Source organism: Microtus oregoni, unplaced genomic scaffold (genome assembly GCF_018167655.1).
Source record: "Microtus oregoni isolate MIOR12 unplaced genomic scaffold, Mior012 000029F_ref0000214, whole genome shotgun sequence".
NCBI classification, from domain to species: domain Eukaryota; kingdom Metazoa; phylum Chordata; class Mammalia; order Rodentia; family Cricetidae; genus Microtus; species Microtus oregoni.
The window spans coordinates 25,871,401-25,895,417 of NW_024543088.1; the positions used below are offsets into that span (position 1 = coordinate 25,871,401).

The 24,017-nt window shown below is 46.7% G+C and overlaps 1 protein-coding gene across 3 annotated transcripts in view; it reads right to left on the reverse strand.

Moving 5' to 3' along the window:
• Masp1 (MBL associated serine protease 1) overlaps window positions 1-24,017 on the reverse strand; it is a 75,074-nt gene that overhangs the window by 13,434 nt on the left and 37,623 nt on the right. Inside the window, exons 6-11 of one of the 3 annotated variants that reach the window (XM_041678285.1) lie at window positions 20,427-20,574; window positions 17,080-17,198; window positions 16,062-16,140; window positions 9,395-9,532; window positions 8,111-8,185; window positions 1,768-4,149 (exon numbers count right to left, since the gene is read on the reverse strand). In XM_041678285.1, the coding sequence (XP_041534219.1) occupies window positions 3,266-4,149; window positions 8,111-8,185; window positions 9,395-9,532; window positions 16,062-16,140; window positions 17,080-17,198; window positions 20,427-20,574 (1,443 nt within the window). In that variant the 3' untranslated portion in view covers window positions 1,768-3,265. Of the gene's footprint in view, window positions 1-1,767; window positions 4,150-8,110; window positions 8,186-9,394; window positions 9,533-12,810; window positions 13,515-16,061; window positions 16,141-17,079; window positions 17,199-20,426; window positions 20,575-24,017 lie in introns of those variants that run through there. The other 2 variants (XM_041678287.1, XM_041678286.1) reach the window with 2 other exon arrangements.

The following is a 24,017-nucleotide window of genomic DNA, read 5'->3' on the forward strand; positions in this document are numbered from 1 at the left end:
TTTATCTCCAGGCCGTATTCTACCTATTGTTACTAAGTATCAACTCCTATCTCGAAAGTGCTTTGTCTTCTGAAGTCCCTAAGTCTGGACTGGTAATATACATTTCCAGCTGGACTGCTTGCGAATTCGTCAAGCCTAGCAAAGCTGAGTCCTTGGCCTCTTCTTCCACCAGCCACCCTCCCTCCCTTGGCTACCCCAGACCTCTGATGTCTGAACTGACCACACATTTGTCACCTCCAGTTTCTTACACTTCTATTTCTTTATCAGCCACTAAGCAGGCAGAAAGTTACCAGACATAGGATAATATATCTCCCCATTCCATATCACAGCGTGCTCCAAGTAATCCACGTGCCACAATCCAAAGTCAACGTAGTTAGTGAATACAAATCAAAAATATCTTCAACTTCAAGTCATGGGAGGTTTTGAAACCACAATGTGTAAAGCTTTCAAGGCTAATTTAGGATTGTTTTAGTTCTCATCGGCATATAAAGCATGACACAATGCCAAAAGTATGATACAAACCCCCAAAGAAGGCAAGCCGTGTGTGTGTGTCCCATGAAGCAGCCCTGCTCTCACAGGAGCCGATTCTGTATTTATACCCTCATGTGTGCAGCACCTCAGAAGATTCCTATGGCCCAAGATCTGCTGATGAGCCATTTAAGTGGGCTAAACTGCCATATCTGTATTACCATGCCCGCATATCTCACCAAGATACTTTCAAAAGCACAGTCCTTCCTTGCCGTTTCCCCTCCCATGCTAGCTATACTCAGACCCTGTTGGATGCAGACTTGCCAGGGGTGAGACTCAGCAATTTGCAATGCTCGGCAAGTACCACAACATGAATCAAACAATATGCAGTTAGAGCATCTCTGATTAGAAAACGGGGTGCACCCACACACTGAGACAATGGGGATGTTCTATTGGGAACTCACCAAGGCCAGCTGGCCTGGGTCTGAAAGAGCCTGGGATAAAACCGGACTTGCTGAACATAGCGGACAATGAGGACTACTGAGAACTCAAGAACAATGGCAATGGGTTTCTGATCCTACTGCACGCACTGGCTTTGTAGGAGCCTAGGCAGTTTGGATGCTCACCTTACTAGACCTGGATGGAGGTGGGGGTTCCTCGGACTTTCCACAGGTCAGGGAACCCTGATTGCTCTTTGGGCTGAGGAGGGAGGAGGACTTGATTGGGGGAGGGGGAGGGAAATATTTAATAAATAAAAAAAGAAAGAAAGAAAACGGTGCAGGCCAGGGCTTATAAGACTGTCTGTCTGTCTGGCAGCGTCCTCTGTTCTGTCTCCAGCTCAGGCCTGCTGTCTAGTTTTTCCACTCTTTCCCACTGTGCCCCTTTCGTCTCCTCAAATCTTTGCAGCCTTTGCTGAACCGTGCTGGGCCCCTGTAATTATACAGTCACACTTTTAATCACATTTCCACAAGACTTTAATCTCATTCCTTTGGTGGAAGTTAGCTCTCTTTGCTGGAGTTCATGCCTAATGCACATAGCCCTGTCTTGTCTGCCAGTGTGAGCTCTTTGAAGCCACGGATGCAATTGTAGGCAGTTAAATGAAGGCAGTTACAGCCTAACTTCTGAGAAAGAAGTACGTCAACAACCAATAAGCATCCCCTTTTCCTCACTACCTCATCTTAGATGATGCTCAGTTGTCAGTAGCTGGGCCTACAAAGGGGGTGGGAGCCTAATGAAAGCAAATTTATTTTTTAAAAGATCAAAATGAACACATTTCACAACAAGCTCTCAAACCAAGGCTGTTGGTTATCCACAGATTTATTGCCACCGCAGACCCCTGACAAGAGAAACAGTATGCAGAGGCCCCTCAGAGAGCAGCAAAGCCTGTGGTATTAAATATACAAAATATAGTTTCCTTTACATGTGCCATTCATAGATATAGGAGTGTGTTTTGATTGACCTTTCCCAGTTCTCTCCATATCCCTCCCTGGGCCTTTCCAGCTGCCTTTGTCTGATGGAGGTTCCTGGGTTGGTGAACTCGGGGAAAGGAGAGATTTCAGCCCTGAGAGCCAGGGATGCCGCTAGCAATCAGGCAGGAGGTCACTGAGAGTGCTGGACAGGCCCTAAGGGATCTACTGACTTCATCCTCCTGAGGACGAGGCTCAGAGAAGAAAACGATGTCAAGGGTCACATGGGCAGTTGAAGGCAGAGCTCGAGACAGAACCCAGGACTCAGGGCTCTCCATCTCTTTCCAATGAGTGAGCTTTTGCTTCCCTGACCTCGGTTCCTGAACCACCAAGGAGTGCATGGCTTGGAGTGTTCTACTTGATAGATTCTCCGGCGAGCTCAGGCTCCAGGGTTGAGTATAGCCTTGGAGTGTTGTATCATGTCTTGAGTCCATATTTTCTTCTGTTTTCCTGCTGAGAAGTAACGGGGCACCGTGGGGCACAGGCTTTTCTTTCTCCGAGCAGTTGCCAGGTCTCCATACATGTGTCTGGGGCAGGGAATCTCTAGACGCAACATTCCAGAGCTGGAAGGTTGCTTTGTGTTTGTGTGGAGTGGCAGGTGTTGACGCCTTATGGTGCCAGCTAGTATTTGAGTGGTGCACACGTCCAATGCATCCTGAGTGGACAGCAGGTGTTGAAGGGGCTCGGGAGAGCTGTTTCTCTTCCCCGCCCTTAGTCAGTACAATCCTCGCAGTATACTTTCAGCCATTTGAAACTCTAAGAGCACAAAGCATAAGCCTCTCACTGAGGGAAGCTTTCCAGAGAAACTCCAGGAAGAAAAGTTCTCCAAGGTCCTGTTCTCTGTGAGCTAGCTCAGGCTCTGCTCTTGCTTTTCCTATCCAGAACAGTTCTTTCCTACATGAAGAACTAGGCTTAGGGCCCGCCCAGAAACCAGAGCTGGGCAAACACACAGATACAGACTCCAGCTGAAGGACTCCTTTCCTAACGATCAGGTCCAAGCGGAAAGCAAGACTGACAAGGAATTAGGAGTGATTGACACTTAGGACTGAGGCCTCTGGAACAGCTTCCCCTGCAGTGCTGGAGAGGCGAGGCTAAGAGAGAGGAAGAGGCTGCTCGAAGCTTTGGGCTGAGTTCTCTTGCCTAGAGGCTTTCCCTGCACCCCATTAACCCTAGTCTCGGGGGGCCTGTCTCAGGGGGATGAGTGACCAGCTAGGTAGGTGTGCAGCAGTTTATTTGGTCTGGTAAGCAACATGGGGTACGCTGTTGGCATTGTGTAGTGTAACCTCACTCGATCTGAAGCAGGGGAGGCAGGCCCTGGGAAGTAAACGCATTCACCGTTCCACCTGGAGCTCCCCCGCGGCCGTCGGGGAGTTCATCTCCTCCCACACCCAGTCCACATAATTGGAGACCTTTGTGTAGACTCCGTACACTTGCTTGCTGCCGCATTCTTCTGGTCCTCCCCAGGACACCAGGCCTTGGGCTACCCAGTGCTGGCTCAGCTCATCGAAGATGACGAAGGCCCCACCGCTATCCCCCAGGCATGTATCCTTGCCACCCTCATAGTAGCCAGCACAGAACATGTTCTCTGTGACACTGTAGTTGCCTGACCGAGACTCATAGCTGGCTTTGCATTCAGCGTGTGACACCACGGGCAATTTGACGTACTGGAGAACATCCGACAGGGTCCGCGTGCCGCTGCTGATGATCTCATCCACAGTCACGTTAGGATTCGAGATGCCCCAGCCAGCCACCAGTCCTAACATGTGAGGGGCTGGACCTTCGGGCTCAGGTCTCGGCAGACAGATGGGCATGACGTGGGCTCCCAAGGGCACAGGTTCCTGCAACTGTACCAGAGCTATGTCGTGGTTGTAGTTCTGGATGTTGAAGTCTGGATGGAGTATGACTCGGGCAGCAGAGCTATTGACAGCTCCTGATTTGTCCCGCACATCGTGAAGACCCAAGTAGACGGTGACATGTTCCTTGGAGACAGGGATGACCGTGTTGTCTCTGCGCTGGGAGCGTAGCACGTGGGCTGCTGTGAGTATCCAAGATTCGGAGAGCAGCGCCCCACTCCCGAACCACTTGTCATTCGGTACCCTCGATGTGTCTTCCACCACGATCAGGGCCTGCCACGGGAAGAGGCCGAGTTCAGCGTTCCGACCGCCGATAATCCTCTTGACCAGGTTCGGCAGGGGGCGGGAGGGTTGCCCACACACTGTAAAAAGGAGGAGGGGAAACAAGAGTCAGGGTCAGAGTCAACCATGTGAAAAGAATCCAGAGAAATTCACATCTCAACCACTGTGGATTATGCCGCCACGGAGCCCTCACTTCCCTGAGTCCAGCGAGATATGGAGGATTCAGCTGTGATTTAGCCATAGCTAAATCTCTCTGAGTTTAACCTAAGTCTAGTGTGGACCTCCATGGCCAGAGCTATTCATGTTCCAGATAATTTTATGCATTGGCCTTGCCCAACCTGAAACTCTTCTGTCACACCGCTTTTGGACTGGACCATATTTAGGCAGGCCATCCTTAGCTGGGGGCACTTATACCTCTTCTTCTCTAGAAAGATGCCTTCTCTCCCAGAAGCCGTTGCATTACAGGTACTCAGAGAACCTCTTGGCATTTTCTCTAGATGTCCGCAGAGAAGCAAAGGGAACTTAAATGGCCTTCTATCAGACTATGGTCGTCAGCTGGCAAGCTTCTAACTCCATAACTTCTTTTTATGAGCCATAGGCAAGCTGTGTGACTTCCAGAAGATCTGTCCCCTCATCGGTAGCACGGGTGTGTTACTGGCTCTTATTTTATGACTTTTACAGGGTATGGAAGAACTACTCAGTTCCGTGAGAATTTCGTAGATTTCACCACACCAGACCGGGACGCGTGGGATCTTGACCCCACTTTTCCACTTTCCAAATGAACTGAGTCACCTCCGGATTTCAACATCTGAAGGATGATCTCCAAATTTTAAATTTCTTGGATTTTTTTTCTTTGTTTACTGTGTCCGCAATCTATACACTAATGTCATTGTCCAGAGGTTAAGGTTAGAGCATGCTGACATGGCTATCAGATCGGGTAGATCTAAACTAGAGCATAGGGTAGATGTTTCATCTGTGTCCTATACTGCTTTAGCAATATTAAGACCACGGTCATAGGCTTCACTCATTGCTCTGGCCTAAAGAGCTCGCTGATGTTTGTGCCTTAAGGCTCAATGCACACAGGGTAAGGAGAAGGTGGCATAATCCACAAGCAATGATGGGTAAATCCTGCTCAAGGTCACCCATCATTGCCCCCAGGGGCCCTTTAGTACCTTTAAGAGAGAAAACGTCGTTCCTCTGAGCTGCACCCCGAGCACAAACATGTGTCACCAGACCCCCACAGTCAAACATCTCTGGTTTACGAGCAGAGGGTCTTCAGTAACAAACCCTCCCTGGCTATAGACAGACTCATATGGGCGTTTCCCAGGAAGGGTGTTTGAGGCTGGTGTGTGGGTGTGCGCTTCCTGTTGCAATGGTCAGGCTATCCTCTTTGGCCCTGGGCACTTCTAACAATTCTTAAGAGGCAGAGGAATATTTGGGTTCTCTTGAGACTTTGGGAGGGTAAACTTTCAACAGGCTAATGCTTTTCGGATGCTCTTCTTCCCAGTGCCAAATGCTTCGTCCACGATCCTGGGCCATCCTGTCTTTTATTCCAAGCCAGATGTGAACAGACCTTCTAAGCTTTTCTGGCCTGGGCTTTGAGGTTGAGGGCCAGTCTCTCATCGCAAACAGCAGACAGCAAGGTGACATTTCAAGGTAGGTCTGTGACATGCTGGGCCTTAAAAACTCATCTAGTAGACAAAGGCTAAAATCTGGTAAGGTGTCTCAGTCCATGTCACAACAGAACTCATGGCCAACAACGAACGGCTCCTCTCCCAAACCAAAGTGCAAATATTTCCCAAGCTCACAGAAGGTCACAACTCAAAGAATGTTAGAGAACAGCTAAGTTATATATGGAGAAACAAAGTTTCAGAAAAGGTTATTGCTGACTGAGAGTCATTATGTTAAGAAAAGGAAATGCAACCTGCGTCAGGCACGGGTGTGGGGGGCGGGGGGACTAGCTTCATTTGCCCGTTACAATGTTTTATTTCTGATGTAACTTTGATTTTGTGTTCAAGGGGTTAAATAATGCAACAGGTCATGGGGGGCGGTTACTGAAACAGGACCCTCCTCCTCCACATCCTTCTCCTCTATTGCTTTTGCTTCGACTTTCTAAGTCTTCCCTTGGACAGAGAACGTTCTTGGAATGTCCAAAGCTTTGGTGATGGTCAGATTGAAACAGAAAATAAAAATAGTGGGTACCAAAGGAAGCAGGTTCCTTAAAACAGAAAGGTGATGCTCTGAGATTCTGAATACCTTTGGATGAAGCACCTATGATCCGTCAAGGAAAGCATAGCCCTGCCTATGTAGACAGCAATGTTCTGCGTTATCCTATAGTTCAGCCCCAACTCCAAAGGTAGCCTTGCAAAAGTCACCACACCCTTCTGATCCTTAGTTTTCATGTCAGGAAAAAAAAAATGTGACTCCCGACTGTTTATGGACCTCCACCCCCCCCACAAAGGGTAGATGCTGTGGCACTGGCTGAAATGGTTTTGTCCGTTCTGGCTTGCTACCCAGGCTTTCAGAAGGGAAGAATTTAAAAAGTTCTAGCATGGTACAATGATACATTATGGTTCTGCCAAACTCTGTGTGTTAAAAAAATGTCATGACTCAGTGTATCCAAGGCGCTGTTTACAGGGTGAGGCCGATGACCACCGAGAACCATAAAATGTGAGCCATTTCTTGGTCTTGGTCACTCATTTCTGAGGTATGGAATCCCAGGCCCAGATAACATGATTTCTTACCAAAAACCCCACTGGGAAACAGCTGCAGCAAGCATGCCCCCAGCCAGGTATGTGTTCCCCAACTAGACATCACATTGTGACTTTCTAGTATGGCAACTTATCTTAGTTTTCTTGGCCACATAATCTTTTAGGCGTATGAGCATCTGAATTTCCAGTTTTCCGTAGACCCACCGTTCTGCTGTTTTTAAGGTACTTCCCACTTTGAGTCCGTGAACGTGCCTTCAAGACAACTTAAGGTGAGTGGAACAGGTAACAGTGAGAGCGGCATGGCCTCAGTCCCTTCCTGGTGTTCGCCCCCCTATTCCTGCACAAGTATGCACCTTTACTTCCCCTTCCAAGGAGCCCAGGGTCCCTGTGGTGGAGCAGACTCAAATGCTGCTGTGCTCTTGCTGCCATGAGGGTTAATCTCCGAAAACTCCTTAGCCTGTTGTTTTCATGAGTAACCCAATATTTAGAAGCCTACTAACTGAGCACCAAGGGCTGCTAGCCTGTGCCATCCATACAGAACACTATCTCTGTCTGCCCATTCAGTAAAACATGGAGGCCACCAGAGGCGAAGCTGCTGTGCACACAGCCGGGAAGGACAATGACATCCCAGTGTTCCTCGGTGCTCTTCTGAAGCACTGCTATCTTTTAATTGCTGTGGTTCTTGAATTTTAGAAATTAAAAATGTATAAGTTGCAGCATTGCATATATTGAAGTTAGTTTCTGTGGGTTGTGTTTAGCCTTATGGCGGTGTAATCTTGGGCTATAACTTTCTAATTGTATATGGATGCATTGTGAGGCATGAGGCAAACCTAGTAATCCCCTATACTTCTAATGCCAAGGCAAATCCCCCAACATCTATATTCATTCTGGCACCCCTTGCTACCTTAAAACCCTCTTTCCACTTTACGGTGGGGCCAGTAGATGAAACATGAAGGAGACAGAATCTGAACAATGTATGCACATGACTCTTTGGGGGTTCAAGAGCACATTATCATTATCTCCTTTGGGGCCTGGTTTATGCCTAAGGACAGAGTGTCCACTCTCTTCACTTCCCTGGCACTGCACCGGTTGCACACATGAATTGCTTTGGGAAAGGATTGGAGTTGAACAACAAAGAGATAGGAGGGATTTTAAAGTCGCCTGAGTCCGGACACCACACGGGTTGGTTTGCGAAGAGGTGGGGCTAGGTTTTTCTGACCTTTAACCTTCTGATGACATCACTTCAACAACAAAGCATTTCCTTCTCAGCTTCACATTCACAGACCTGGTATAGGAAACCATGAGACAGAGAACTCGGTGGATGAGGTACCTGGAAGGCAGGTGGGGAGGCTTCTCTTGAGTACTTCGTTTGTCCAGGCCCCATGTGCAGAACATGTATAGATACCTTTGTGGGTGAAAAGGTGAGAGCAGAGAAAGAAAATGATTACATGGAATGTCCAAAAAAATAGGTCTTGGTTCTCAATTATTCTAAACGTGGATCACTGCAGCCGGGCATCTCTGCACCCTCTCACCCCACGAAGAAACTTTCTCTTCAGCTCTGAATTACTGTCCTCAGAATTAAACACCACATTCTTCAGCACGGCTCCACAGGCTCTTACAGTCTAACCCCGCCTACCTGAGGGTAGCCTGTGCCCTCCTCTGTGCTCCTGGTCCTGGCACGTGTGTCCGTCTCACAGGTCACAGAACCTCTGCTCACCGAGTTCGATGCTGCACACATGCCTCTCTCACCTTTTTAAAGCTCTGTGTCCACTGCCCAATTGGGGTCTGACAATTACTCCATGAGCTATGGCTCACTCCCTGATTTAAAGGTGAGCATTGGAGACGTAGAGGAACTAAGGGATTGTTCCCTCAGTGATCCCATACAGAGGGCAGACCTTCTCGTCTCCATGAGGGTTGTTCCCCTTTGGCCTATGTGCTACCTCCTAACTCCGGGGTGGGGGGTGGGGGGAGGCAAGAACCTTGGCCAGAAACCATGCAGAGACCTGGACAGCAACAACTGTGGCTGTGTTTGGGTCTTGGTCTGGCACACATTGGATTTCCTGCTGAAAAGGACTGACTGCTTCTCATTCCCTCAGTCCATCTGACCTCTGTGCGAGACGTAACAGTATGTCTCTGAAGGAAGCCCTACAGGGATGCTACAACTTTACTGGGTGGCTTTGGTCTTGTCAACCCAAAGAGGAGGCAGAGAATAGTGGGGTCAGCTACAGTGGCCATTTTCTCGAAATCCTAGCTCTAGCTCAGACACGTGAGGGAATTAATTCAGGAAGAGTCCAGACTTCCTTGAGAGGCCCAACTCTTCTCTGGGTTTTGTGATGTATGCATCTTTCATGCTCCTCCAACAGGCTCCATATTTAACTAGAATATTTTAAGAATTTCAAGGTGAAAGAAAAAACCACCTTGGCTTTGGTCTTGGGATGACTTGAGCGTGACTAAACAGACCTACCACCTTGACCATCTGGGGAGCAAGGGCCAAATGCTATGCCTTATGGGACAGGACACTTTGTATCTCAAGACTTTGCACATGTCTAGGCAGCCACTCCTCCTAGAGCTGTTTCACCCTCAGCCTGAGGTACCGTTGGTGTGGGGGACTTACTGGTGACATTGTGAAGCATCTTGTAATAGGGCTGCTGGCAGGAGTATCTTATCTCAGATTTGTACGTCGTGAGGTTGTTTCTTGTGGAGAAGGTCACCATTCCATGTTTCAACCCTGCTGGGATTCCACAGTCTACAACTGAGAGAGAAGAAGTGTGACCCCCTTAGCTGCTGTTTGTTCTTCCTCTCAGGGTCACCAGGGCATCTATCTATTGTCCCTAGACGTTCAGGTTATACATTACACCCATCTCCAGGGAGAAATACTGTATCCTATCCTACCAATGCCCCTGCACCTGTGCCATATACCGTCCGTATAGCTGGCGTCTTCACTTTGGGTATCTTTCCATTACAGTCCTACTCTATGGTCAACTCGCCTGCCCTGATGTCAATTCGAGGGCAGGAGCAGGCCTGTGGAGATTTATGGGGACCAGAGTTTCTCCCCCATCGTAGCCTCACTGACTTCCAGTTTGTTTTGCAATCCTCTCTGCTTCCATTGCCCAGGCACGAAGCCCACAGCTCAATGAGAAAATTCTGGCTGACCTAAACCAAGTCATCTTCCTTTTTTTTCCAGTCCCAACCACAGGCTGAAGAAGAACATTTAATGTGCTCACATTGGAACTTAGTATTAAAACAACAAAACCAACCAAACAACCAAACAAACAGAACAACCCAGTTCCTATGTGAGTATACAGCTCCACCCTGCTGACTTCCTGCAGGCAGCTTATCTGTCACAGAACCAGTGAGAGCTGCGATGGATGAACTTCCAATCTCCACCTGCTTGCTGTCTCCTCTGATAGTTGTTGGATACTGGGGCTGGCTATCCTCTGAGTATAGAACTTGACCACAGATGCGACCTCCGGATGGTATTTAGGAAGCTTGCTTGTCTAGCCACGTTTTAGGTGAGTTGCTAGCATGGATGGAACTCAGCAAGCATCAGCCTGGTCAGGACATCTTTTCATGGTTGCATCAGAGTCTGAGGACCCAATCTATTGGTTTCTTTCCAAGGACTAGGAAATGCTGCTTGTTTTTAAGGAAACCCCAATTCTACATAGAATAGTCTTTGTCAGAGTTGGAAAAACATGGGAATCCACAGCTGGAAAAGGAACTGAGGCAGACCACGTAGAACTTCCTCTTTGTGTTAGAGATAAGCAGAGGGGGAAGACTCACTGGTCCAAAGTCACCTAGGCAATTATTGTTGGAGTGAGAACTAGCCCTGACCTTGGATTCGGTGTTGTTCCAGTGAGTGCTACGAGCTGTTCCTGGACATCTGCTTTCCGGTTAAATAGTGAACATTAGCTGGCTGATGTGGACATTACCTGTCGATAATGCTAGAGTTCTAGAAGAATTTCCAAAATTCCACCTCCCCCTCAAGTTAACCCACTGGGGAGAGGCAGCTAAGCTCTGAGCATTAGTCAGACAGTGTCAGTCAGATGTTGTGGTATTTAACCCTAGATCTTTAACTCACCTTTAGATTGACTGGAGTTATCTAAGTTACAATTTGTCTGATTACAGTGCCTTCCATTTTCGATAAAAGGGAATGAGGAAAGGAAGTTCACGTGGGTATTTCTTACCCAAAGGGGTCCTGGCCTTCAAGCCCCCAGAACAAATGACTTCCTTTTCATTGATAACCCATAATACAGATGTTTCTTTTCATTGATAACCCAGAATACAGATGTTCCTTTTCATTGATAACCCAGAATACAGATGTTTTTGCAGTTCATGAGGTAAGCATATGAAGGTTAGCACCAGGATAGCAAGAAATAGAAATTGCTGTTTAAAACCCTAAGTAGATTAAAATTTACTTTCCTGATGAGACTTGAAGCCAACCTTCTACCTTTAGGAAATCCCTTAGACTAGTACCTAGATACTGATATTACTGCTGCCTCCCTGAGCCTGCTGGAAGTTTCTTTAGCTTCAGTAAGCCTCCTGACTCAACTCTCCTGTCCCTCATGGGGGAACTGAGTGCTTGGCTTGAGTGGTTGGTGTTAGTAGGAGTTATTTTCTCAGGAGAGGGCATCCTTTCACATTGCCTCAGGTATGTAACTCTGCCCACTGATACAGCTGCCTGAGAGAGGAGATGGCAAACAGAAACGAGAGGGCCATGTCAGCTCAACTGTAGTCAGGGATAACGGAGCAACCTTCTACTCAAGCGCAGCATGACAGGGAGAAAGTGCTGTGTCTTTGATAGGAGGCAAACATCACAAGAGCACAAAGGCTTCTTGCCTGACACAATCAGTGTGTGTGTGTGTGTGTGTGTGTGTGTGTGTGTGTGTGAAACGGTGTCCTCAGCAGATTAATAAGGGTTTCTCCTTGTTATGTGTTTGCCTCTGTCCTCACTCTGAGGATTTTCCAGAGGGCCTCAAGCTCCAGACAACACAATTCCTGACAGGCTAGAATTTAGCCTTAGAGATGATGATCAAATCTCTGAGACTGGGACATCCAGACTCCTAACTTCCAGAGCAGTCAGTGCACACCAGTGTTAGCCGCCATCTTTGAGGGAGCTTGTTAGCTACGGAAACGAATGCACCCTCTCTTTGTATTTGACCACTTCTATATCCTGGAGAGTCAGAATATTTTTCTCTCCTCCTCTTCCTTAGCATGCCCTGCTCACCACTCTGGTATAAAATGTGTTATCCCACATCTTGTCTCTCTGATTGTTTCTTGCTGCCATTTATGTTTCTTCCAAAACATCTTTCTTGGCTTAAACTCTCAACATGCTTTCCTTTGTTCACGGGCTTCTTAGAGAAGCCCTATATGAGCACCTGACCCTGGTACGACCTTCCTAGCCTCATCTCTTTCCCTCAGGACACCTATACTCCAATGTCATCAAACTCTCCAGCATTCCATGTCCTTATTACAGGCATCGCCTGTGCCACCCCTGATATCTGGGCACTGGGTTTCCATGCCACTACTGCTTCTTCCTAAAAGGGTTGAAGTCCTTCTAACTGGACAGGTCACGTTCTTCTGTCCTTGAAATCGTCACTCACATCTCTCATGTGATACACATCTCACGTTCTTTGTTATGACAATTGCTTGGACACATTTCAAATCTTTCTCTTACATAAGGATTCTCGAGACTTTGTGGCCTGGCAAACATTTGCCCAGATGACACTTGTCTTTAGTGTCCATCCCATCTCTTCTATCAAGGGCACCTCTACCCTAAGACAGAACCTCACTCTCCAGACTGCCCATCGTCCACACTTGCAGAATCCTGCCCTCATTAAGTGACCATCTAATCATTAGATTGGGTGGTCATAGACTAAGAAGCAGGGCCTCTCTGCTATGTGTGCTCTGAGCAGGCAGACATTGTCTTGTGGATCCCAGCGTGCATGCTCATGTGCCTCCGCTCTTTCTTCACTGTCCTAGCTACAGCCATCACCCCAAGCCGAGGACCACTGCCTCCAGATGCGACTGATGCTCATTCTTTAAGGCTTTTAATCGACGAGTTTTAAGAAACACAAAACCTGTAAGCCCCAGTAGTAAAAAGCCTCAGAGAGTAGAATTTCAGCCCGAAACAGTGTAGATGGGAAATATACATTCTGAATGAGAAAACATCCAGATTCTCAAAAATCCACACTCAGTGTTATTATTCATTTTATAAATGCGTGGTTGCTAAGACAGTAGTAGAACCCCAAAACTTGAAAGTCACCAAGTAGTTGGCATCCTGACCCATTTAAACTTATAGTACGGAGTTGATCAGCAGCCAGGGTCCATGTTGATCTTGGACATATGATTGTATATTAAATTTGTGTTTCTCGATACAAGGACATATTTTCCTTTGAGACAAGTACAGTTTTCTTAGAGATTAAAAAAAATCACCCATTGTCTTTTCATTGCTTTTTGGAGTTCATCTGAATGATGGGGATATCATCAAGAGAGAATTTGTTCTCACGAAGGCAGCACTTTCCTCTGCTGAGGCGCAGCTGCCAAGCTCAACATCCATTCTAATCCACACTAAAGTGGGCAATGGAGTGTCGGTGGGTGGGGCTAGGTGGGGTAGTTCTGAGACGGGAGGAGGGGTCTCGGTTCCTTGATGTCTGCACTGTGTGGGGTTCCCGTCATTGTCATTCACTCTGTCACTGGCTCTGACTCGGATTCGTTCTCCAAATCGATCTCGCTCTCTGTCACCATGGTGAAGTCATAGTAGGATCAGGAGACAAAAGGAAGGAAGCAGAGAGAGAGAAGGGGGGAGAAAAAGAGAGAGAGAGAGAAAAGGAAGAGAGAGAAAAGTTAGCAAGCAAAGCAGAAATAGTTCATGCAGGAAATACAGAAACCACTCTCCCAGAACACAAAGAATGCAGTGCAGGCACAGGCAGTGTGAAGGACAGTTTGGGATTGCTGAATTTGTATCACTCCGAGAATTTGCATAGTCTTACATCCTGGCTCCTGATGAAGATGAAATTCTGCCCCTGGCTGGGAGCTTTGCATTCATCTGGCCACAATGCTTATTTGACAGATGGCATTCGGAGGATAGCGGGACTTGTCAGCACGAAGTGGAGGCAGGGCCAAGACAACAGCCCATAATTCCCACTTCCTGTTCTTCTGTACATTTTTATCGTTTTTCCTTTTTTATCTTTTAGATGGAATAGCATGTGGCCTAGGCTGGCGTTGAACTCACTGTATAGCTGAAGATGACCTTACAGGCCTATCTGTCTGCCTCCATTCTCCATCTCTGGAGCGCTGGAGTTGCAAGCATGTGCTGTTATGTTTGGCAGAGGCTGGGGACTGGATCCAGCGCATCCTAGGTTGCGCATCCTAGGCGAGCATGCTATCACCTGAGCTACACCCCCAGTCTCTCTGCTACAAACTCCTTAGTCCCACCTTGTGTACGACTGGTCTGGCTCCAACTCCTCCCTGTGTGTTCCCAATGATTCAACCTGCCTGTCTTACCTGTGCGTCTTTCCTGGGACCTAGCAGAGTACAAGGTACCCTCAGATGCTCAAAGCCGCTGGCTGTGTGCTAACAAGAGCTGTAACAGTCCTGATCTAGCTTAATGTGAATGAATTGGGTCAACTCTTAAGTGGCTTTCTAGCATAGGTCACAGAAAACGATGCTATCAGATATGACCTTACTCTGTCAACATGTCCATTATAGTAACACATGTGTTCTACCAGGGAAAAGTACTAATAGAACTTTATGCTTTCCAGAAATATGAGACAAAGTATTAAACCCCTGCCCGCCAATGGCGGTGGGGTAGGTATAACTAAGTGCGCTTTGCATTGAATGTATTTCTGGCTCTCTACAGTCGTGGTGTGTGTAGTAACCCAGTTAGTTCTCACCACAATCTTGATCAGGGAGGATGGGGCCAAAAGAGTATGAGTAAATTAGCTAGGCCCACCCAACCGCTAGAATCTACATTTAAAGTCACGACTTCGCGACTACAGAGTGCGGTTCTGTCCTGAGCACCAGACACTTCGCTGATATTCAGAATGATCTTTGCTTTTGCTCTGCAGGGGACCTAGCTCAGAACTCAGTCACACTGTGCACTGGACCACCTACTGGAGGAGCATCTGAGGTCCTCAGGCTAGACCCCTTCCTTTCCACCTGAATTCTCTACAGAAGTCTGCATTGGCATTCAGTAGGTGCTTGACCTTATTGTAAAAGGACAGTTTTTTCCCTTCTTAGGGCTCGGCCACCACCCTTTACCACATGAAAAAGGAAATAAGCCCATTCTGGTTTTAGGTGCTGCCTGGGGTTTGCCTCAAGGGAGTCCTCCTGCCAGGATTCCTTGGGCACAGAGGGAAGGGACATGTCTGAACGCCATATGGGAGCTCTTTAGGAGAAAGGAAAGGGGAAAGAGCCGAAAGTCATGGAACAGGCACCGATATGACGGACTATAATGTCTGGACTTCTCATTCTTCCTCTAAAGCAAGTCCCGAGCCTCCTCCCCCAGCCCCGACTGCCCTACATAGTTGCTAAAATCATGGTCCAAACTTTCACATTTGAAATCTCAAGGGTATGGGAGTAACAGAGTAGTAATTGGGAATCTATATTCTCATTAAAAACTCAATAGCCAATTTAGGTGGATTATTCCTCTCTAGACCCATTGGCACATGTTCTAGAATGAAGGCAAGTCTGAAACAGAGCAAGTCTGAGCTCTTACAGCAAAAGATCTTGCTCATGGTCATGTAATATGTTAGGAGGCCACAAGGCAAGAAGTCTGGGTCGCCAGAGCAAGTGTCCTCTACTTCATATAGGTCCTCTGTGCTCACATCACAGCCCTCCCTAGGCAGCCCTACGTCACCAGCTGACCCAGAAGACTCAGAGGGGGAGTGGCCGGCATGGAGACTTTCGTCATCACATGACTGACACCGCACATGGGTGCCAAACTAGTTTTTCTAACCAGCAATTCCCGAGCTCAGGCTCATTCCAGACCTCAAGGAATATAGTCCATTCAGTACCCTGTCTGTAGGTGGGGAGGAAATTTTGTGTTTGGAAAGTAAGCCAGACCGTTCAAAAAGCCCGTGTGTGTGTGTGTGTGTGTGTGTGTGTGTGTGTGTGTGTGTGTGACTCTTATTTCTGAAATGGGCTCTCATATTCCTTTGTCCCGCTCTTATATGACACCCTTCCTAGAGAGCCCTGGCAAGGCTTACAACCCTGCATGGTCCCAACTCTGACCCCACCACGAGGAAATGCATCGTTGTAGCCCATCTGTTTCGTTCTCTTACTTTTACAGGTGGGGATCTTGTTACTCCATGTTCCGTCCTTCAGACACTCAATCTGGAAAGTATCCATTATCTCACTGTCCTGAAAAGAAACCCAGAAGGGAATGAAAAGCAGGAGGGAGTGGATTAGAACACATTTCCTAGCAAAGACAACTCCGACCTCGAACCTGGCTATCTTCAACTGGGAATTCCACCAAGGAGTCCCAAAGGTAAACTTGCCTATAACCTAAGCGATGGCTGCTCTTTTTGTCACCCCCATTTATACTCGGGGCACAGGCAATGGCCACTAGAGAAGAAGCTATAGTTTTGACTGTAGTTTGAGAGCAATGTTTCTCTAGCTAGAGCTAGCAGACAGCGTCACCTAGAGAGGGCCAGCGGAGGCAAACTGCTGCTCCTTGCCACCAAAATTCCAGTTCGGTCCGGGTGGCCTACCCAAGGAGTCATGGTTCTAACAAGCTCCTAGGGGCTGCTGCTGCCGACCCAGACCCTTCCTGAGGGCAATTCCTCCAGAACAGTGGGTTTCTAGCCTGGCTGTACAGTGGACTCACCTGGGGAACATAAAGATTCCCAACCACTGACTCCAGTCACCAGCCTCTGTACACAGGGACTGTACTTCCTTACTCCTGTTGTTCTGGAAGGAGGGTAGCTGTACCACCACGCTGGATGGTAGGAATTAGAGGAGTGTCCATTGGCCATCTTTACAACGCCTGCTCCTCCTTCAGCACCAACCCCCTCCACCTCTGATGACCTTTGTTAAGGTCGTTGTCCCTAATTATGGAGCCATATGGTCCCATATTTTAAAGCAATCAGGACAACTCATGCCCCGATGTACAACTTGTGTGCCGTGTCCCGAAGCGAGAGGTGGCTAGAATGCATTGTTTTGAATTTCTGGAGTTTTGAGACACTCAGTAGGATGCTAGGACATGCTGAGCTGGCCTTATGGCAGCTCCTACACCATGGGGGGGGGGCTCTGGAGAACTCTCCAGCCCGCTCACTCCTCCTCCCAGGCAGGGTTCTGCACCTTCAGGACTTTGTAGCCCGTGTCACAGCTGATGAGTGCTTGGTCTTTGAAGGAGTACACGGCTTGCGAGGGCTCGATTTTCCCGAACAGAGGAGGCTGTAGCTTTGGGCACTCGTTTCCTGGCAGGAAACAAATGAAGAGACATCAGGGGAGAAGTGAGGAGAAATGACAGCCAAGGGCCAGCACCTGGGAAGCAAGGCCTGAAGGAGGCAGAGAGGACAGGATTGGGTGTCTAGAGACAAAACTTTGGAAAGCAGGGGTGAGCCATTCTCTAAGACAGTCTTCCATTTCTTTTTTTGTAAAGTGAACCAAACAATTTCATTGACACTCGGAGATCGGAGGAACATTAAAGGCCATTGTCCCATTATGACCTGGAGCTCATCCCTGAGGCCTGTACTCAGGTTAAATAAACAAGGGTGATGTGGGAGTGATTTCTTATTAATAAAGAAACTGCCTAGACCCATTTGATAGGCCAACCCTTAGGTAGGCGGAGTAAACAGAACGGAATGCTGGGAGAAAGAAGCTGAGTCAGGGAGTCGCCATGATTCTCCCACTCCAGACAGACGCAGGTTAAGATCATTCCTGGTAAGCCAGCTCGTGGGCTACACAGATTAATAGAAATGGGTTAGATCAATATGTAAAAGCTAGCTAATAAGAAACTGAAACTAATGGGTCAGGCAGTGTTTAAAAGAATACAGTTTCCGTGTAATTATTTCGGGTAAAGCTAGCCGGGTGGCGGGACGCAGCCCGCCGCTTCGTAAGGGTAAAGTCTTTAAAGAGACAGAGTACAGATAGTTAAGAGATTAAAAGAAATAAAGAAAAATAAGCCACGTAAAAATGGAAAATTCACAGAGAGTCTGGATTATGTACATTGTGTTTTCTTTAAAATTTTTGACTGTAAAGGAGCTAAGTACAGACAGACATTTCATTCTATGGGCTGCCAAGTGGAACCAAAACGGATATCATGAGGGTATGACTTCAGAATTTGGGTCTAAGGATATGATGCTTTGGAAAGGGTCTTCTTTTGTTTTCACAGAGGACCAGACCCTATGGATTGCATCTATCCTGATATGGTATGATAGACCACGACCTCCCGAAAAGTTCCTGTGAACACCCTCAAAAAATTACTTCACTCAACTGGCAACTGAGATAAACCTGGCACACAGGTTACACCCTAAATGATCTGATTAACAGCGCCCCCATTCAGCAGGAAGCAGTTTGGAGAGAAAAAACTGCGCCCATGTTCCCAAAATATTGTTTGTAAATGTTCTTTTACATTTAAAGGGGGAAATGATATAGGTATGAGTAATTTGCATTGGTGTGGATTTTACAGTCAATTTTGTTATATGTATATGTATTTCTGATCTTGATTAAGGTATTATGATTGTGTAGTTCATTTAAAAATGTAATGTATAATTAAGAAATATAGGTTAATGGTTAATCATCGATAATAGTAAAGCTTGTAGTCATGTTAGTTAGATTTTCTAGATATATAGAGATACATTTCAGTTAGATAGACATTCTTCATATCTTTCAAAGACTGCAGAATATGGCATTTAATGTTTTAATAACTTAGGACTTTTCATGACAATGAGACATATCTGCTCCTGGTGGCACCAATCTACTTCGAGAGGAAGATGGGCATCGAAGAGGATCCTTATGGAGTTGGATAGCCATTTGGGCAAGAAACTGCTCTTGCCTGGACTGTTGCATAAAATGGACACAGAGAACCCGCAGAGAGAGGACTGCTGAACTTGCCTAAAGGTGAGACGGTCTTTTGGGGTTTATGACTCATGAAAGAGTCTGCGAGACATTCTGCAGAACACAGCAGATAGTGACTGAACTGTCTTTGAAATTTCCTGCTTCATGAAAATGTCTGCTGGATACTATGGGCCTGAAGGCTGAAGATGGATGCCCCAACCGTACAAAAGAACTTTGGGTGACTGTCCAGGCAGCGAGATGTCTCTATCATTTCTAGAGTTTTCTTATTTCTTGTTTACTTAGGTAGTATTATATCCTTCTGGAGTCTTTGATGGAGTTGAAGAATGAATAGACAGTTATAGTTTTCCTTAGTTATGATAAAAGATAAAATAGATATAAATATTGAAACTGTAATTCTTGCTTGATAACTGTTTTGCTATATGTAATTTTACTATGTTAAAGTTAAAGCCTTTCTTTTTTGTTTAAACAGAAAAAGGGGAAATGATGTGGGAGTGATTTCTTATTAATAAAGAAACTGCCTAGACCCATTTGATAGGCCAGCCCTTAGGTAGGCGGAGTAAACAGAACGGAATGCTGGGAGAAAGAAGCTGAGTCAGGGAGTCGCCATGGTTCTCCCACTCCAGACAGACGCAGGTTAAGATCTTTCCTGGTAAGCCAGCTCGTGGGCTACACAGATTAATAGAAATGGGTTAGATCAATATGTAAGAGCTAGCCAATAAGAAACTGAAACTAATGGGTCAGGCAGTGTTTAAAAGAATACAGTTTCTGTATAATTATTTCGGGTAAAGCTAGCCATGCGGGCGGCCGCGTGCCAGGGACGCAGCCCTGCTGCTCGTAACACAACACAAGGGCTTCCTATTGGTTTGAAATTTGTGCCCTGGCCTTTTTCACTGCTGGCTACTCAGGATGACCACAGTCACCCTTCTTCCCAGGACTCTAAGGGACTGTGTTCCGATGCCTCTGCTTTTCTTCAAGGGGCTGATCCCGACAAGAGCCTCACTAGGTTTAGTCCTGACACCTTCTCAGGGACAAACCTTCCTTTGTTAACTTTCTGTCACTCTTCTCTCCACGTGGCCAAGCAGAGCCAGGCAGGCCTCCAGGTTCTATGATGGTGATTAGTTACTCCTCCTTGTTGTCCACACTCTTTTTCCTTCAGTTATTACAGACTTAGTGAGTACAGAACTCCCTCTGGGCTTATATCAGGACTAGCTTCTGTGGAACACTAGGGATTGGGGCTACAGGCTGTGCCAGGCCAGGAACTCACATAGAGCCCAATCTCCACAAAACTCCGGGTCCACAAACTCCCGTGCCAGACTTGGAAACAGGCGGCCACGGTTGGGAGGTCCTGTCAGCTTGATGAATCTCCATGGTGAGGGGAAAGAGAAATGGTGTTCGGGGTGCTCAAGGGTAACCAGTCTTGGGGATAAGCCCATTCTCCCTGTGCCCATCCCCCACTCGTAGTGGGAAGCTTAGCCAGGAGGTAGCCTGTACCTTGGTTCCCAGTTTCTCAAAGTCCTCAGAGGAGTGGGCCTCTAGCTGGGACTACATCCATCCTCCCTCAAGAGCCCTCTTTGTGAGCAAGGAGCACAGTGGCTCAGGGTGACCTGGGAAAGGGGAAAGGTTACCTGCTGCTCTGTAGGAGAGCCTCCAGCCTCTGTTCTCTCCTGAGTTGTCGCTGCGGAATAGGATCTGGACACTGTGACTCTGGGTGCTGATTGGCTCTGGGGATGTCTCTCCACAGAAGGGCCCCCATACTTTTGGACCAGCCGTAATCTGTGGGGGGGGGGGGGTGTGGGGAGAGGGGAAAAATCATATCTGAGTGCTTCAGGCAAAATAGTGCTGGAATTTTCTGGAAACTCTAATGCAAATCCATAGTATACACTCTTGTTTGTAGACTTAGCGATTACCAAATGGATTTATGTCCATTTCTGTCATAATTTTAGTGACCTTTGGAGTTAACAAAGCAAGCTAGTGCTGCTGTGACTACCAATGAACATCTTGTGGGCAGTCTTGTACAGTGCACAGCATTAATTAAACAAAATCTATATCTATATCTATATATATGTAATAGGAACATGGCCAAATTTTATAATTACAGTATTAGAGTATACATAATCTATAGAAGTCACCATTTGTGTAATAGAAGCATAGTAACAAAATAAGGCAATCCCGATGATGAAATGATGTTCGGTCTGACACATGGGATGAGTAGAAGAAAACAGAAAAACAGCATATTTTTCCTGTCATTTTCCAGGCAGAAAAAACCCCCACAGCATATGTAAAAAATCAAGGTCAAAGGTGGGAAAGATCTTGGCAGGTGTGAAGAGCAGGAGAAGCTGGGACAGAGGGAGTGGAAGGGGGCGAGGATGGACAGACTGACAGGGGTCTTATTTTGTTGAGGAATTTAGCTTAATTCCATGCATAACCTTGTTTTGATCTCCTTGCTGTAACCCTCTATGCTGTGGGAAAAGGGATGATGCAGGAGCAAGAATGGAGAGGAGAAATGGCCTTAAACGCCATTGGCTGATTCAGACCTCCACCTCCCCCCCCCCCCCCAACCCCCGCCGCAGGTTCCAGTCCAGTGCAGGTAACCCTTTCCCCCATCTCTGAGAACCAGGACACCACTGTTAGCTTTTGGTAATGTCTGTACTCCTGGGTGATGTCATCATTTTGCTGAGGACAGAGGAAATGACGCTTGAAGACATTCACTATCTGCATGTGGATCCCAGGCTGAGCTCCTAGGACTCAGTGATTTTTAAGCTACATGGTCTACATAGCCTTCTCCCTGTGTGTTCCCTTGTGATCAGAGGCACTTGAAAAAAGTGGTTTCTTCATTCTTTGAGAATTTGCTTATATTTACAGTGTGTTTTGATTATATTTGCCCCTCACTTCCCCACCAACTCTACCCAGACCCCATCACCACATCTCCCTTCCAACATAACGAATGTTCTCTTTCCATAATCCATTGAGTCTAATCGGTGCTGTCCCTGTGCACATGGGTGTGGGACCACCAACTGGAGGATAGGCAACCTGCCAGGGGCCACTTCCCTAAAGAAAATGCATTTTATCTTAGTAGCCTTCAACTGATAAAGCTCTTCAGCAAGGCGTGGGGCTTTGTGAACCCCTCCTTTGTGCTGAGCTTTTGATTGGCTTGACTCCCGGGAGTGATAGGCTCTTTGCCAAATTTACAGTGCCAGGCATGAATACTGTTCTGTAATGTGGGTCTTAAAGTCACCCATAAAGCCGTTGACCATCCCAGTAATATTAATGCCACTATTGCACCCAAAGACATATCTTGCCAGGCTATTATCATAGCTCACACAACACATGCCTGGGTAGGACCATAGATAACTATTTTCCCCTTAGCAGTCTCTGTGATGCCATAGGTACCATGAAAGCTAGCTAGCAAGGAAGAAACTTCTAGGTCAGGCCCAGCTTGATTTACCCATGCCCTGTGACTCAAGTCTATGGGGCCTTATCATTTAGTTCTGATGGATAGCAAAGAGCAAATGAAAGTAGCCTGTTTTGTTAATCAGGGTTCTATCGGATCTCTTTGGATCAACAACCTGAAGGGTGGTATCCTATACCTGCCATTGGGCTCTTTGTTGGATAGCTATGGCTTCTGGGAGGAGTGTTATTCCCCTCTATTAGGTAATTTCATTTCAACTCTTGTGCATATGATAGATAGATAGATAGATAGATAGATAGATAGATAGATAGATAGATAGATAATATGAAGTTTCTAAATTAGTGTGTTTCCATATGGCTTTTCCAAACATCTTTAGTGTTAGTTGTCCCTCCTGTCTTAGTTAGGGTTATTATGTGGTGATTGAACAGCACAAACAACAGCGAACCAGAGAGGAAAGTATTTATTTGGCTTACAATGCCACATCACTGTTCATCTTTAGAGAAAGCCAGGATAGGAATTCCAACAGGGCAGGATTCTGGAGGCAGGAGCTGATGCAGAGGCCACAGAGGGGTGCTGCTTACTGACTGCTCCCAGGGCTTGCTCAGCCTGCTTTGCTATATGACCTAGGACCACCAGCCCAGGGATGGCACCACCCACAATGGGCTGGGCCCACCACCATTGATCACTAATTAAGAAAATGCTCTACAGGCTTAGCTAGTGCCCAATCTTAGTGGAGGCATTTTCTGAGTTAGGGTTCTCTCCTTGCAGACTACTCTATCCTGTGTCAAGTTGACACAAGATTAGCTAACACACACCCCATCCCTCCTTCGCCTTGTGCTACTAAATCACTTAAATCTTTTTCCCACCCTAACCTTTCTTCCCAGTATCTGCTTTAATCCCCATACTGCCTGTCCTCTGCCCTCCCTTAAGATCTTATTTCTCACCCTGGCATGGCTTCTTTCTACTTTCCTGGCCTCTATAGTTACTCTAAATGAATCGCACATATCTAAAGATTCAAGTTAGCATCCACATATGAGAGAGAGCGTGTAATACTTGTCTTCCTAGGACTGGGTTACTTCACTCAATGGTTTTCCCCAGTTCCATACATTACCATTCAATTATTGCATCTTTCTTTAGAGCTGTTAGAATTCCATGGTACATATGCACCATGTTTTCATTATCCATTCGTCAGGTGAAGGACATCTAGGCTTTTTCCCATGTCTCAGCTGTTGTGAACAGAGCAGCATCCATGGGTTTCATGGATGAGCAGTTATCTCTACAGCAGGACATAGAATCCTTTGAAGAGATACCAATGAGTGACATAGCTGGGTCCTATAGTCGTTCGGTGTCTCGCTTTTGGGGAGCCTCTATGCTGATCTCCGTAATGACTGCATCAATTTACATTCCCACCACCGTGAACAAGGGCTCCTTTTTCCTCACAGCTCCACAGAACTTTTTGTCATTTGTTTTCTGGACCTTAGCCTTTCTGGCTGTGGGAAGATAAAAATCTCAAAGTAATTTTAATTGGCGTTTCTCAAACGGCTAAGGGTGTTGAACACTTAAAAATTTTGTTTCAGTCATTTGTATTTCTTTCTTTGAGAGTTCCCTATTCAGGTCCGGTTTTAAAAAGTTGGGCTGTTGCTTTTCCTTTGTGTTTAGCTTTTTTAGTTCTTAGTATATTCCAGACATTAATCCTGGGTCAGACATGCAGCAAGCATTGCATTTGTTCCCATACTGTTGCGGCCTCTTTACTAGATCTGTGGTTTCCTTTACTGTACAGAAGCCTTTGGGTTTCAGAAGGCGGACA